Source organism: Eulemur rufifrons, chromosome 9 (genome assembly GCF_041146395.1).
Source record: "Eulemur rufifrons isolate Redbay chromosome 9, OSU_ERuf_1, whole genome shotgun sequence".
Classification (NCBI taxonomy): Eukaryota; Metazoa; Chordata; class Mammalia; order Primates; family Lemuridae; genus Eulemur; species Eulemur rufifrons.
In genome coordinates, this window is record NC_090991.1 from 22,517,663 (window position 1) to 22,534,926 (window position 17,264).

Sequence of the window (17,264 nt, forward strand, 5' to 3'; positions counted from 1 at the left end):
TCAGCCTCACTTTGGTAATTTTTAGTAGCATTACTAAATGCAGCCTCACTGCAAAACATGGTTTTAACTCACTTATACAGGGCTGTAGTGTATAGTATCTTATGTGTGCTTTTGAATATTTTTGTGTTTTTCTTATTTTTTTTTTATTGAGACAGAGTCTCACTCTGTTGCCCTGGCTACAGTGCACTGGCATCATCATAGCTCACAGCAACCTCAGACTCCTGGGCTCAAGTGATTCTCCTGCCTCAACCTCCCAAGTAACTGGGACTACAGGCATGCGCCACCACACCCAGCTAATTTTTCTATTATTTGTAGATATAGGGTCTCACTCTTGCTCAGGCTGGTCTCGAACTCCTGGCCTCAAGCAGTCCTCCTACTTTAGCCTCCCATAGTGTTAGCATTACAGGCGTGAGCCACTGTGCCATTTTTGAAGTTTTTAAATGACTTTGTATGTTCGTTGGTTATAGATTTGTTAGCAATAGTAGCAATAATCTGTAATTTTGATACAAAGTGTTGACTTTTCTTCTGGCAACCAAGTGGATTCCCAGATCTGTGAGTCAGGATACAAGTGTATTTTCTTGTGTAAGGTAGCAATTTTTCATTTACCATACTGTTTGAAAGAAGGATACATTTGAAATACCATATTTTGTTGAATATTTAATGCCATTGATTGTAAGATGCATTATTATTTTTTGTGTTACTAGGAAAGAAAATGCTTCCTATTAAACTGAGAGGCCATTGATTATAAAATGCATCCAAATTTCAGAGATGTGAATGTGAAAAACTCTGTAACTTACACTTGATGGATTATGATATTAATGATATAACCAACCCTTAAATTTGCTTAAGGCTTTATAGAAAGCACTTATATGTATGTCATCTGATTTTATCCTCAAACTAAAACTAACCTGTGAGGTAGACTAAATTATCCCCAGTTTTCAGATGAGGAAACTGAACTTTACAGAGATTATATGTTCTCTCAGCTTTGTATGCTAGTGAACTAGGCCCCTGTATTCTCACTCTGAGACTTGTGGTATGACTGACCATGTCACCTCGCCTACCCCCGTGTATACACCACTGCAAACCTCTATAAAATTATTTTGCTAGATTTTTCTCTGTTGCCTAATATACATATTTCATATGTATACTTCACTATTTTTCATATGCTGTTCATATGTCCTGATTTTTATTGATGGTTTTGAATACTGTTAAAATGGTTAATGTATGTTTTAATATTAAATCATGTGTGACTCTACTAATATATTAATTGTTTTAATTCTGGGTTGCCTGACCACTAGGAAGCTATATCTGCTGTCATTGGTGGTTTAATATATGTTTGGAAAGCAATTTATCTGTTTCTATCTGACTAGGTAAACTGTTCAGGAATGGTTATGGGTTGACATCTGTGAAGAGATCCAGGGAAGGTTGGTTAAGTGTGTGTCTATCGTTGTACTGTTCTTGGTGAATCAAGGTCATATTTGCTTCTTTCCCAGGTGGTGGCTAATGCTGTAGCAGCGTTATCTGAAATCAGTGAGTCTCACCCAAACAGCAACTTACTTGATCTGAACCCACAGAACATTAATAAGCTGCTGACAGCCTTGAATGAGTGCACTGAATGGGGCCAGATTTTCATCCTGGACTGCCTTTCTAATTACAACCCTAAAGATGACCGGGAGGCCCAGAGGTCAGTCTGCTTTCCTTGAAAGTATCTGAGAGTCTTGCCTGATTCAATAAATTCTAGAATCTGCCGTTAGAGTAAATCTCTTATGCTGAAGTAGGTCAGTGACTTGTGGGGTAGATATTGCTATCTCCAAGGTATTTTCCTCATTGAATTTAGGAACATTTAGGTGGTGGAGTAAACCATGTAAAAAAATAGCTCTAAGAAATACATGTTTTTCATTTCTTATTTGAATAGAACAGTTACCTCTGCTAAAATCTTTCTCGTCATTTTCTCACATCTCCCATACAGCAGTGCCTGGCTATCTGGCAAACAAAGGATATTGAATGTCTCTTTGTAGTGACAAACTTTTCATTCTGTTAGATACTTAGTAAGTGGTTTCATATTAGTCATTGAGCTGAGCTATACCTATATTGAGTACTAGAGAAAGTATGGTAAAGTCAGCAAAATATATGTTGCTTCCCATTGCATATAGAAGTCCTGTCAGTCTGAGTTTGGAAAAGATTTTGGAAGGCTGCCTAGATTGTTTTCCTCAGCCCTTTACCACCTTGGTGTTGCAAATTTTCTTTGACTATCAGAAATTGACTACTACATTTCATCTGCATATACACACATTTTAGTTTACAAAGTTGAAATTATCCCTAATTTTTATTGAGCATTTTGTGTATATAGGCACTGTACTAGGCAAAGTACTTCTGAAGAAATGTTGGCTCTTCATTAAATTTGGAATATTTTAATTATGGTAGATAAGAACCTTCCTTGCCTGGCTGAAGCTGATTTCCAAGCTACTAGAATGTAAGTGTTCTTCACTTGTCTGGGAAATTGTTCCCTCTAGACTGAACTATAGGTCACCCATGTAATTTCTTTCCATCATTCACAGTACAAATATATTCTGGAAAGAACCTTACCGAGAATTTTATTTTCCATTGGTCATTGACATCAAACTAATTCATTCATTCACTCAGCAAATATTTATTAAGCACATGCTGTGTGCCAGGCACTGTTCTAGGCCCTGGAGATACAGCAATGGACAGACAAAAATCATGGCCCTCATGGAGCACTTATTCTGAGGGATGTGGGTAGGAGTATATATAATATATAATTTGTTAGATGTGATAAGTGCTAACAAAAAAGATAAAGTAGGGGAGAGATCTAAGAAATGCTGGGCATTTGGGGGTGAGGGGTTGTATTTTTTTAAAAGGTTGGCCAGGAGCCTAAACAACATAATGAGACCCTATCTCTGTAGAAAAAATAAATTAGCCAAGCATGGTGGCATGTGCCTGTAGTTCCAGCTACTTAGGACATTAAGACAGGAGGATGACTTGAGCCTGTGAGTGTGAGGTTACAGTGAGCTATGATCATGCTACTGCACTCCAGCCTAGGTGACAGAGTGAGACCTTGTCTCTAAAAAAAAATAAAAATAAGAAATATATAAAATACAAAAAGGGTGGCCAGGGAGGGCCTTACCGAGAAGGCAATATTTGTATAAAGACCCGAAGGAGGTCAGGAGTCAGCTTAAGGGGATATAAGAGGAAGAAAGAGAAACATAGCCTACTTATCCTGTATCCTTAACTTAATATAGTAAACTAACTGTACATATTGCCTAAGAATACTCAAAATTAGGTTAATTTCTAAAGAATGATCAACAGATAATTATCCAAGATTTCATGAGGCACATAAGTATAGGTGGCAGGGGCTAGAAGGGGAAGAAGTTGGGAGAATATTGCAATGGTGTTCTGCTGTTTTAAGAAACAAACCAACCAAACCCTTTTAGAGATTCCCTTATTATCCTGAAGGCAGGGGGTTTGGATTATTTACCCTGCTAACACACCTCCTCCTCTATCTTCCAATGAAACCTTTAGTCACAGCTGAGTTGATATCTGTCAGTACGAAATAATTCTCAGAATGCTTAATTTGACTTCCTGTAGGTTGAGTAGAAATGGTCTGTGAGGCAGGGAGACCTAACATAATATGGGGAGAAAAAGAGGACTGTAAAACAAAAAGGTAAATGGTGTGAGCTCAAGTGTTTGGGGGGCATTACTAGTTTTGTTCCAGTTTGAACATCCCTTATTGCTGGTTTCCTAAAGTCTTCTGATGTCCCTTGCTGTCTGTAGTTTGCTGGGAATGAGGCTTCTGCAGTGGTGGATCCCAATTTTACCTAAGCATGGAGCTTTGACTTTTCTAACTGACTCTTTAATTTCTTGATACTTGGGCCATGGGACTCTGACACATTACCTTATAGAGTGGATTGAGCAAAGAAATTATAATTCAAGATATTAATTTTCCTTTTCTGCCCTTAGCATCTGTGAGCGGGTAACTCCCCGGCTATCCCATGCCAACTCAGCAGTGGTACTTTCAGCAGTAAAAGTCCTAATGAAATTTCTGGAGTTGTTACCCAAGGACTCTGACTACTACAATATGCTGCTGAAGAAGTTAGCCCCTCCTCTTGTCACTTTGCTGTCTGGGGAACCAGAAGTGCAGTATGTCGCCCTGAGGAACATCAACCTAATTGTCCAGAAAAGGTTAGGAAATAGTGCATTGGTGATTAAAGTGTTTGTAATTTTGAATTAAGCTTAATAATATCAATGTCAAATAGGCCGGTGTTAATCTCTTTTTAATGTACAAAAATGAAAATGTTATATGGCAGAACAACTTGCCCAGGATCAGGAGGCTAACAGTTGATATTAGAGTGTTCCTATAATATTAATAAATACCTGGTGTTCTCTACAATCCAGTTTGTTTTCTGAAGGTTCTCTTACTGTTATACTATCTGGTGCCTGCTTGATATGGTTTAGGCTATAGTTTAGAGCCAGATTGTTGTTGTTCTAGCAGTTCTTCGGGGCAATGTGTACCCTGATGCTTAAAAAGGACAAAAATAGTCTGCCAAATGGAACTGATAAGAATAGAGAGGTATAGAGGAAGTTTGTGCATTTTTTTCCCCCTGGGGGGAGTGGGAGGAGGGCAGAGATTAGATATTAATACAGATTCAAAAGGATATATCAGTATATGCCTTCACCTTCCTTTCTTGTGTTTCTGTGCACCACAGGCCTGAAATCTTGAAGCAGGAAATTAAAGTCTTCTTTGTGAAGTACAATGATCCCATCTATGTTAAACTAGAGAAGTTGGACATCATGATTCGTTTGGCTTCTCAGGCCAACATTGCTCAGGTCAGACTTTAAGAAGACTCAAGTTTATGATGATTTGGATTTTAATTACAGTCTGGGCTTCAGAAGAAGCTAGGCCATGAGATTGCTGTTTGAGAATCCTTAATGATTATCCACTTTCTGGATTTTTCACAGGTTCTCGCAGAATTGAAGGAATATGCCACAGAGGTGGATGTTGACTTTGTTCGCAAAGCTGTGCGGGCCATTGGACGATGTGCCATCAAGGTGGAGGCAAGTGTCTGATGGTCACTGTGATCAGGGAATACTGAATGTTTTCTTAACTTTTTTCTTTAAAGTACATTTTTAATGTTTATCAAAATAATATAGCACACAGTTAAAATATTAAAGAATTTTTAATGAAAAGCAGCTGTCCACGGTCCATCCCTTCCCTACCTAGACCCTCTTTCCAGAGGGAATCATTTTTAACTCTATTTTTACTCATTGTTTTGATTACAGTCGGCCCTCCATATCTGTGGGTTGCATATCCATGGATTCAACTAGCTGTAGATGGAAAACATTCAGAGAGTTGGGAAGGATGGTTTCATCTGTACTTAACAGTACAGACTTTTTTTTCTTGTCATTATTCCCTATACAATATAACAACTATTTACATAGTATTTACATTGTATTGTATATTATAAGTGATCTAGAGATGATGTAAAGTATGTGGGAGAATGTGCCTAGGTTTTATGCAAATATGACACCATTTTATGTAAGGGACTTGAGCATCCATAGATTTTAGTATCTATCCGCAGGGGGGCTCTGGAACCAATCCTTCATGGATACCAAGAGATGACTGTACTTCCATATCTATAAATAATGTTCTTATGCTATTATTTATTGATTTACCAATTATGGACTTTTTGTATTAACTTTCTGCTATAAGAAGCTTAGTTCATATAGCCACCATTCCCACTTCTCTCTCCTGTTTTCCAGTGTAGTTACATCATAGGTTTTTTTTGTGTCTATATCAGTTATCTTGGTAAATTGAAATAATGCCTTTGTTTCTTATTCTGTCACCTATAGACTTGTAAAACTTATGCATATTATGACTATGTGAATATATGGGGCCAATACAATACAAATGATTGTATTTGCTTTCTTATAAAGCCTTTTGTTTTTTCTGGAGTTTCTTTAATTGCCTTTTCTTTCTTACATTGTCTGTCTTCACTGCATCCCTATCTTCTTCCAGCTCCTTAAGCATAATATCAAATCTGTAAACCAACTCTTGTCCTAGATTCTTCTTTTTTGCAATCCTCTGTCGTTTCTTGCTCCTGTCTGGTGATTGCTTTCTTGGTCTCTGCATATTGTTCCAGACGGCCACCCTTCATGGCTGTTTCTTATTATTGGTACTTTTTTCATAGCATTCCTTTTTTTGTGGTTGCAAGAGCTTCTTGAATCTCTGAGGATATGAATTATTAATTAGTTTTTTGTTTTATGCACTTTGAATTTAATTATTTGGGGTATTTTATGTCGATGGTTCCATATCTATATATATAATTTTTTAATTGCAATATATACCCTACCTACAGTAATATGCAGCCCATTTATATTTAAGAATGAGGTAATAAAAGTTGACTAGGACTTCTGTATACGTAGGCAGAGCTGTTGACTAGCAGTTTTCTGCTTTAGGGCAGGAGGTTTGCCTTTACTCTGAAGGCCACTTGAAGAGCCTTTGTGATCTTAGAGGGCATTTTGGTTTCTAGCTTGGCTGCCCCAAGCAAGCGCAGCTTCATCTGTATTTACAGCTGCTCCCTATCACTCACATCACTGCCTGAGCTCCCAGTAGTGGGATCGCTGGATCAAATGTTAGGTCTAGTTTTAGTACTTTGAGGAATCTCCATACTGTTTTCCATAGAGGTTATACTAATTTACATTCCCACCCAACACTGTATAAGCATTCCCTTTTCACCACATCTATCAGTTTTTGACTTTTTAATGCCATTCTGACAGGGTTAAGGTGGGTATCTCATTGTGGTTTTAATTTTCATTTCCCTGATGATTAGTGATGTTGAGTATTTTTTCATGTTTCTTGGCCATTTGTCTATCTTGTTTTGAAAAAAAAAATCTGTTCATGTCTTTTGCCCACTTTTTAATGGGGTTAGTTTTTTTCTTGCTGATTTGAGTTCCTTATAGATTCTGGAGTCCTTTTTTGGATGTGTAATTTGCGAATATTTTCTCCTATTCTGTAGGTTGTTTGTTTACTCTGATTATTTCTTTTGCTGTGCAGCAACTTTTTAGTTTAAGTCCCATTTATTTATTTATTTTTTTGTTATATTTGCTTTTGCGATCTTAGTCATAAATTTGTTGCCTGTGTCAATTTCCTAAGTTTTCTTCTAGAATTTTTATGGTTTCAGGTCTTACATTTTAAGTCTTTAATCTATTTTGAGTTAATTTTTATATATGATGAGAGAGAGTGATCCAGTTTCATTCTTCTGCATGTGGCTATCCAATTTTCCCAGCACCATTTATTGAATGGGGCATCCTTTCCCTAGTGTAGGTTTTTGTCTGCTTTGTCGAAGATCAGTTGGTTATAGGTATTCGAAGATCAGTTGGTTATAGGTTAATAGTTTTATTTCTGGGTTCTCTATGCTGTTCCAGTGATCTGTGTATCTATTTTTATATCAGTGTCATGCTGTTTTGGTTACTATAGGCTGCTTGTAGCATAATTTGAAGTCGGGTAATGTAATACCTCGAGGTTTGTTCTTTTTGGTTAGGATTGCTTCGACTATTCAGGCTCTTTTTTTCTTCCATATGAACTTTAGAATTGTTTTTTCTAATTCTGTAAAAAGTGACATTGGTGTTTTGATGGGAATTGCATTGAATCCGTAAATCACTTTGGGCAATATGGACATTTTAGCAATGTTGATTCTTCCAATCCGTGAGCATGGGATGTTTTCCCATTTGTTTGTGTCATTTACGATTTCTTTCATCAGTGTTTTGTAGTTCTCCTTGTAGAGATCTTTCATCTCCTTGGTTAAGTATATTCCTAGGGTTTTGTTTTTGTTTTTTGCAGCTATTGTAAATGGTATTGAGTTCTTGATTTGATTCTCAGTTTGGCTGGTATTAGTGTTTAGAAATGCTACTGATTTGTGTACATTAATTTTGAAACCTGAAACTCTACAAATTTATCAATTCTAGGAGTCTTCTGGTAGAGTTTTTAGGGTTTTCTAGATATAAGATTATATCATTGACAAACAGGAATAGTTTGACCTCTTTCCTGATTTGGATGCCCTTTATTTCTTTCTCTTGCCTGATTGCTCTAGCTAGGACTTCCAGTGCTATGTTAAATAGAAGAGGTGAAAGTGGGCAACCTTGTCTTGCTCCAGTTCTTATGGGGAATGCCTTCAACTTTACCTCATTCACTATGTTGTTGGCTGGGGTTTTGTCATATATGGCTTTTTATTATTTTGAAGTATATTCCTTCTCTGCCTAGTTCATTGAGGGTTTTTATCATGAAGCTTGCTGAATATTTTTTTTTTAAGACAGAGTCTTGTGCTGTTGCCCCAGCTATTGTGCAATGGCATCATCATAACTGACTGCAACCTCAAACTCCTGGGGCCAAGTGATCCTCCTGCCTTAGCCTCCCGAGTAGCCGGGACTATAGGCATGTGCCACCACACCTGGCTAATTTTTCTGTTTTTTGTAGAGATGGAGTGTTGCTCTTGCTCAGGCTGATCTTGAACTCCTGAGGTCAAGCAGTCCTCCTGCCTCTGCTGCCCAGAGTGCTAGGATTACAGGCATGAGCCATTGCACCTGACCTGGGTTTTATCATATGCTTTTCTGCATTTATTGACAGAATCATACAGTTTTTGTTTTCAATTCTGTTTATGTAACGAATCACATTCATTGATTTGTATGTGTTGAACCATCCTTGCATCCCTTGGATGAAACCCTCTTGATAGTGGTGAATTATCTTTTTGCTGTGCTGTTGGATTTGGTTTGCTGGCATTTTGTTGAAGATTTTTACGTCTGTGTTCATGAAGGATATTGGTCTATAGTTTTCTTTTTTGTTATGTCCTTTCCTGGCTTTGGTGTCAAAGTGATCCTGGCTTTGTAGAATGAGTTAGGGAGGATTCCCTCCTCAATGTTGTGGAACAGTTTCACTAGGGTAGGTGCCACTTTTTCTTTGTAGGTCTGGTAGAATTCAGCTGTGAATCTTTCTGGTCCTGGGTTTTTTTTTTTGTTGGGAGTTATTTTTATTACTGAACCAATCTCACTACTCCATATTGGTGTGTTCAGGATTTCTATTTCTTCCTGATTCAAGCTTGGGAGGTTGTGTGTGTCCAAAAATATATTCATTTCCTCTAGATTTTTCTAGTTTGTGTGCATAGAGGTGTTCGTAGTAGTCTTGGATGATCTTTTGTATTTCTGTGGTATCCAGTTGTAATGTCTCCTTTTTCATTTCTGATTGAGCTTGTTTTGAATCCTCTCTCTTTTCTTCTTGGTTAATCTAGCTAGTAAGACTTCCTACTTTCATTATTCCTAATTCTTATTCTTTTCTCCTATGTTGGTTTATTGTTTTGTTTTTTTTTTTTCATTTCTATTCTCCTGGCTATCTACTCTTTTCATTTGAACTGACTCATCTGTCAACATATTTTATAATGAGTAAAATTTGTGATATATCTAGAACTTCTGTATATTTGTATCAGATAGCCTAGCTTCTAGTATAGCTTGGTGAAATTAAGTGCCTGATCATTTAGTTTAGTTGATGTACCTGTATGATTTCAAGATTTTTATGTTGGGGTAGTATGATTGGATAGATCATCTGACTTCTCATTTTTTATGTTCCTCTTTCTAGCAATCTGCAGAGCGCTGTGTAAGCACATTGCTTGATCTAATCCAGACCAAAGTAAATTATGTTGTCCAAGAGGCAATTGTTGTCATCAGGGACATCTTCCGCAAATACCCCAACAAGTATGTCCAAATACTTCTACCTCTCGTCCTCACATCATTTAGGAAATGTTTAAGTAAGGTACTTTGAAATTGGCTAGATAAGAATTATTCTTTTTAATGTGAATAATAGAATACTGTATTAAAAATCAGAAACATAAAGTGGTTAGCACAGGGATTAAAGCCTGAGTTTTCAATCTGCTTTCTTTCTTTTAGAAGAATTGAAGCTCTGCCTAAATATGCTTTGTCTATTGGCATATATTAAAGTTAGCATAGCCATATTCTTTGATGGCAATTACCATTAAACAGGATTCCTATATATTCCAGGTTGTCTGGGTATAATCTCAGTTTATGCCTATTATCCAGATATAATTAATGATTGTGTGCCTTTTTCTCAGAAATGACTCAGTTTGGATGGTAAAATCATACCCTGCCATGAAAACCAGGAACATAATGGGTGTGCTGTTCACTTTGCATGTTACCTACTGTGTTGGGGAAGATTACAGAACATGTAACAAATTATCAATCTTAGGTCTTTTCTGAATTGTTAAAGCAGCTGTCGTACAGATATGCAAAATCTGTATTTTCACTCTACAAATTTTCCAGGTTGAGACCTCTTAGTTTATGAAGCAAAAATAATTTTTTAGGTTTGATTTGAAAATAAGTATTAAGGAATCTGCAAATGAAGTAAGAGCTGGTCTTGTAAGCATCCTAAATCTCATTTTGCCTTACAGTCATAGAGATGTCTTATGCCAAAGCTTCTGATTAATCTTTAAAGATAGTGTTAAATGAAGCAACTTATAGTAAGTTAGCTTAGTGGTAGGCTCAAGAATTAGTAGAAATATTTTGGCAAGGTAATGGTTTATTAAGCATTGTATATAGTTTTTTAAATTTTAGAAACAGTATTTTAGGAAATATACTTTTACCACTCTCCCAGGAAAGAGGAGGGTTGGGTTTCTAAACTTCTTGTTTTGTAATTAATTATTATTTTCTAAAGAGATGGAGTCTCACTGTTTTGCCCAGGCTATACTCCAGCTACTGGGCTCAAGTGATCCACCTGCCTCAGCCTCCCAAGTAGCTGGAAATATAGGTGCACGCTGCTGTACCTAGTTTTTAAACTTCTTGATTAAAAATGGAGACATGTATCTTAATATCGTTGGCAGGGAAATGCATCCATTTCTGGTTTATGTTAATAAGGGCTTATGACAGTTTACTTGTAAGAAAACAATCAAGAGCCTGGTTTATTCACTGGAAGAAGGGCAGATACTTAAGTATACTATTCAGTTGTCCACATCTAATTTATTATACAGTGCCATTTTGATGTTTAAAACTATATCACACAAGGAGATGGATTCAACATAGTAAATATGAGAGAGCTATAGATCTGTAAAAGCAAGTATTTGAATTACTTGTTTCTTTGGAGAAACAAGTCATTAGTGAGGGTATCTTGAAAAGAGAGAACACAAAGAATATCTCTTTTATAAAAATGAGAGATAGGTGGATTGAGGGACAATTACCATTTCTAGTCTGGGCACTGTTGTTGTCTAATTTCTTTTGCTTAAAAATAAATTGAAATTTCTGTTCTTCTCTACCAGGCAAAATGAAATAATAGGAAAAAATCTGATCTACTCATAAGAAAGATTGTTAACTTTGATTCAAATGGTACAAAAGCAATTTATGTAACCATATGTTTGTACCTCCATAATATTCTGAAATTTAAAAAGTAAAATCACTCAAAAATTTTTTTTAGAAAAAGAAATACAAGGTAGTGGTATTACCTTACACAATTGGTTAATTTTTCCTTGTAAAAAGAACATCTTATGAGTTTTTATAAAGGTTTATGTTCTAGTTATTAAAACATAATTGCAGGGAAATTTAAAACATTTGTAATCTTCTATAAACTGGGCAATGTGTCTCATGCCTATAGTCTCAGCTACTTGAGAGGCTGAGATGGGAGGATCAACTTCAGCTCAGGAGTTTGAAGTTGCAGTGCGCTATGTTTGCGCCACTACACTCTAGCCTGGGCACCAGAGCAAGACCCTGCCTCTTAAAAAAATTTTTTTAAAGACATTTTATGAGTCTTCTGACTTAAAACCTATACATTCTCTAGACTAAAATAGAGTATAGTTTATAGTTTGGCGGTTTGGTGTAGGCTCCCTTGTTTGTGGTTTTGCCTTTAGCCTCACTATTAAATACTGTTCTTAGTTTTGCCTTCAGTAACCATAGTCCATTTTTTAATACGAGGTATGAAAGCATCATTGCCACTCTATGTGAGAACTTAGACTCGCTGGATGAGCCAGATGCTCGAGCGGCTATGATTTGGATTGTGGGAGAATATGCTGAAAGAATTGACAATGCAGATGAGTTACTAGAGAGCTTCCTGGAAGGTTTTCACGATGAAAGCACCCAGGTAAGTTCTCATCTATTCCATTAATCCTAGATCTCTCTGGGAAGATTTGAGAAAAAGTAAAAATTTCTTCTGGATCTGTGTATGTATTTCTATATTGTGTGTTCATTTTTCTCCCAAAAGGGATGAACCTTTTCAGTTGTCCTGATTTCTAGTGTATCAAACCTGTGTAACTTAGACCAGTGGTTCTCAAACTTTAATGAGCATTATAAATACCTGGAGGGCTCGTTAAAACACAGTTTGCTGGACCTCACCCTTCAGAGTATCTGACTCAGTTTGGTCTGAGATGGGCCTGACTATGTGCGTTTCTTAAAAGGTTCAGAGTGCTGCTGCTGGTCCAGAGCCACACTTTGGCAACCACTGGCTTAGAGCAGTAGTTATCACTTTTTATTTTCTGTCACGTAAGGATGATTACACATTTTTGTTAGTAATGGCTGGGGCTCATGACAGCAGAGATTTTCACCTGGGGCTGCGGTGAGGTTAGAAGAGATTTTCTGTGGATGATTAAACTCCTTCCCATCTTCCATCCATCACTCCTACCAGAATTAAAGCCATGGTTCCAGAGACGCAGATAAATTATTAAGCCTTTTTCCCCTGGTGTTTGTACTCATGGCAAATAGAAGTTCATGTATATAATCCACCATAGTAATTTTAATAGACCTAATACAAGGAATACATACAAGTCAGTATCTTTGTGGTTTAGCAGCCTACTCTTAATTGACTGTGTTCTGACATAATTCTACTGTCTTGATTCTTGCCCCAGTATGACAGATGATTCCATAATTCCCCCAAAATTCTTTTAGTAGAAGTATATAATAAAAGACTTGGTCAGGAACCGGTTTTATCACCATCTATGTGTTAATATGTACCTTAAGAAATACAGGCCGGGCGCGGTGGCTCACGCCTGTAATCCTAGCACTCTGGGAGGCCGAGGTGGGCGGATCGTTTGAGCTCAGGAGTTCGAGACCAGCCTGAGCAAGAGCGAGACCCCATCTCTACTAAAAATAGAAAGAAATTATATGGACAGCTAAAAATATATATAGAAAAAATTAGCCGGGCATGGTGGCGCATGCCTGTAGTCCCAGCTATTCGGGAGGCTGAGGCAGGAGGATCGCTTGAGCTCAGGAGTCTGAGGTTGCTGTGAGCTAGGCTGATGCCACGGCACTCTAGCCTGGGCAACAGAGTGAGACTCTGTCTCAAAAAAAAAAAAAAAAGAAATACAGATAATTATCTGTCCCAGAAACAATCAATTTTTGGTGCCAAAAATACATTTTGAGGATAGGAGGCTAGTTTTCAGTTGAATACCTCTGTATTTCAGATGAATGCTTTTGACTGCTATTGTTGATGTTGGCTGAGTTTTAACCTTTTGCCTTTTAACCAATATCAGAAAAGCCCCATAATAATTCATAGTTGGGGAAACACCAGTTTGGAGATGATGGCAGGGAATAATGCCAATGCCATTCTTTCACTTTATCAAATTATGTTTGTTTAGGTGCAGCTCACTCTGCTTACTGCCATAGTGAAGCTGTTTCTCAAGAAACCATCAGAAACACAGGAGCTGGTCCAGCAGGTGTTGAGTTTGGCAACACAGGTAAGAAATCTGGGAAAAATGAGAGGTTGGTTTGTCTTTTATTGTTTTGTTTTGTTTTGTTTTGGAGGGGAGAGAGTTTAACTGAAAGAGTTACAGCCTTTAGATGCTGTTAAAATATTAAAATAATGCCTAACATGTTTTACTGAACTATAGCTGGTTGTATGGCTTTTAAATGATTTGGCTGACTCCAGTTTTCATGATGATTCGTGAAAATTTAACGTAGACTCTTAAGTGTTAATTAAGGACATACTTATATGAGAATGACATTGATAGTAGTACCTCCTTCTGGGTGACTTCATTCCAGCTTTCAAATAAAAGTACCATGTGGAGATGGTAGATGCCTCAACAAAGCTTCATGTGTTGTTCTACCTTCTAGAGTGATTACCTTTCTCTTGGAGATTATTTTATTTACTTTTAAATTTTTATTTATTTATTTTTTGAGATAGGGTCTCACTCTATTGCCCAGGGTAGAGGGCAGTGGCGTTGTCATAGCTCACTGCAACTTCAAACTCCAAGGCTCAAGGCAATCCTCCTGCTTCAGTCTCCTGAAAGCTGGAACCACAGGCCTGCGCCACCATGCCCAGCTAATTTTTCTATGTTTTGTAGAGACAGAGTCTTGCTGTATTGCTCAGGCTGGTCTGGAACTCCTGGCTTCAAGCAATCCTCCCACCTTGACCTCCCAAAGTGCCAAGATTACAGGCCAGAGCCACTGTGCCTGGCTTCTTGGAGATAATTTTAAAGTGCTTAAATTATTTGATATTTTTGGCCCTCCTTGGAATCATTTGATATTTTTGGTCAGAAGAAAAGAGATTTAGATGGATTCTGAATTCAGGAATGTGGTGACTCACTTTAAAGATCGGTTCGTGGCCGGGCGCGGTGGCTCACGCCTGTAATCCTAGCACTCTGGGAGGCCAAGGTGGGTGGATCGTTTGAGCTCAGGAGTTCGAGACCAGCCTGAGCAAGAGCGAGACCCCATCTCTACTAAAAATAGAAAGAAATTATATGGACAGCTAAAAATATATATAGAAAAAATTAGCCGGGCATGGTGGTGCATGCCTGTGGTCCCAGCTACTCGGGAGGCTGAGACAGGAGGATCACTTGAGCTCAGGAGTTTGAGGTTGCTGTGAGCTAGGCTAACGCCACGGCACTCACTCTAGCCTGGGCAACAGAGTGAGACTCTGTCTCAAAAAAAAAAAAATAAATAAAGATCAGTTCATCATTTTAGATCTACAGAAATCGAAGTAATTACTTTTTCTAATGTAACTATAATGATTATCAGTCTATCATGATTTAGTAATGTTCTTAATTGGATTCGAGAACAAGCTAAATTTAACAGGCTATGAGAGTTAAGATTGTATCTGTACGTGGAATCTGATTCAGATATTCAATTTATCATTTTTCTCTCTTCATCTCTCTTTAATGGTATATTATCAAAATTTAAAACCATTTCATAGAATTTTGTCTAGTTTTAAGCTGTCATTTTTTTTATTTTTACATCTTTTAAAAATTTATAAGAACTTTTTGAAGTATTTTTTTAAAAACTCTCTTAAGCATCTTCCTTTGCTTGAAGCAAAGCAATTTCCATAAGCATCGATGGTTATTTATTTATTTATTGGAGAAGGGGTCTTGCTCTGTTGCCCAGGCTGGAGTTCAGTGGTGTGCTCATAGCTCACTGCAGCCTCGAACTCCTGGGCTCAAGCAGTCATGCCCAGCTAATTTTTTTTTTCTTTTTTGTAGAGATAGGGTCTTGATTTGTTGCCCAGGCTGATCTCAAACTCCTAGCCTCAAGCAGTCCTCCTGCTTCACCCTCCCAGAGTGCTAGGATTACAGGCATGAACCACTACACCCAGCTGGTTATTTGATATTATTTGTATTGAGCATTCTAGACTTCTTGTGTCTGGATCCTTGATTAACCCATTTGTATCTCCGTTAAGATGAATTCAAAACAATTTTTTCTTTTTTTTTTTCTTTGCACTCTGTTTCATTTTTTAATTTTAAACTTTAAGTGGTCACATAGAATGACAGATTGGAGCAATTCACATTCTGTCAAAATAATTTCTAAAGAGAATTTTGGCCTTGCTTCCTCTCTGCTTACCTGTAAATATTCAAGCAAGTGTCTTTGATAGTTTCCATTGTTTTCACAAGTTCTAAACCCTATCTCCATTGCCCATGTGTTTGTATTTAATAGGCAGCACAGTTCAGCTGTGTTTTGGGTTCTTGTCAGAGTGCAAACCCAATCTCATCACCTCTCAATATTTATCAAAATTTGACTGAATTAAAGTGTTTAGGGAGAATTGTTTACAGGGTACAAGGTAGCACTGTTCTTACAGATTGTCTGAAATTCACCTCTGAATCAAGCCATATTAATAGAGACCAGAGTACCTAAACTGGGTCATTTTTGACCCCTAAAGGGATTGCTTTTACTGGGTTACACTGACACCATCAGCCTGTAGTAAAGGTCATCATGAGAAACTATCTTATTTGAATCTGTTGGCAGTTTGTTATCAAAGTTGTTTATTCCATTAGGTATTTTCTTCTTTATGAGACCCTGACAAATTCCTAACAAGCTTTGAATTTTCCTATGTATTGTTGTGTAGTTGATTTATCTTTTGAATGTCTTACTTGGTCAGATACCTTTTTCATATTGGTGGTTTAAAGGCTTAGAATCAAATTTAAGGATCTCCTATGGAAAGTATGTAGGTCATTGTGGCATTCATCATTCTGCCTCTAGTTTTGGGGTTTTTTTGTTTTTTGTTTTTTTAAGAGAAGTGTCTTGCTCTGTCACCTGTGCTGGAGTACAGTGGCATCATTGTAGCTCACTGCAACTTTGAACTCCTGGGCTTAAATGATCCTCCCACTTTAGCCTTCTGAGTATCCGGGACTACAGGCGTGAGCCACCTCACCCAACTAATTTTTGTGTTTTATTTGTTTTTGTAGAGATAGGGTCTCGCTATGTTGACCAGGCTGGTCTCCAACTCCTGTCCTCAAGCAGTCCTCCCACCTTGGCCTCCCAAAGTGCTGAGATTACAGGCATGAGCTGCTAGCTCTAGTTTTAATTCTTGCTTTCTAGCCTTAGATGCATTTTCGTAGGCTTTGCTAAATCTTTTTCTAGAATAGAACAGGGTATTAACTCCCTTAATCTCAGTAAAGATTGATATTGTTATTGTTCCTGTTTTATAGATGAGGAAACTCAAAGACACAGAGAGGCCCAATTAGTATGGGGCAGAGCTGGGGCTCAAACCCAAGTAGTCTGGCTCCAGGGTCCATGTTCTTATCCACCATGCTATGATGCTTGTCTAGTCTAAAAGTTAAAATGACTTGGAGAATACACATTCCCTGCCTGAAGCACTATTGTGCATACATCAGTATGTATATATGTTTTTCCTAGTTTTAAGATCTTTGTGGATAATTATTTCATATTTGGCTATAAATAATTAATAAGCAATTTCTCTAGGCTTGCCTTTTCTGTTTTATTAATTAACGTGGGCTGAGGAGTTATAAAAGAATGAGCACACTTATGTAAGTCTTTTC

At 37.4% G+C, this 17,264-nt stretch overlaps 1 protein-coding gene across 2 annotated transcripts in view; it reads left to right on the plus strand.

The window, feature by feature from the left end:
• The window catches only part of AP2B1 (adaptor related protein complex 2 subunit beta 1), a 116,428-nt gene that overhangs the window by 30,106 nt on the left and 69,058 nt on the right, over positions 1-17,264 (plus strand). For both annotated transcript variants that reach the window (XM_069482295.1, XM_069482296.1), the window contains exons 6-12: positions 1,494-1,684; positions 3,979-4,200; positions 4,725-4,845; positions 4,978-5,073; positions 9,644-9,759; positions 11,980-12,145; positions 13,635-13,733. In XM_069482295.1, coding sequence (XP_069338396.1) covers positions 1,494-1,684; positions 3,979-4,200; positions 4,725-4,845; positions 4,978-5,073; positions 9,644-9,759; positions 11,980-12,145; positions 13,635-13,733 — 1,011 coding nt within the window. The remainder of the gene's footprint in view (positions 1-1,493; positions 1,685-3,978; positions 4,201-4,724; positions 4,846-4,977; positions 5,074-9,643; positions 9,760-11,979; positions 12,146-13,634; positions 13,734-17,264) is intronic.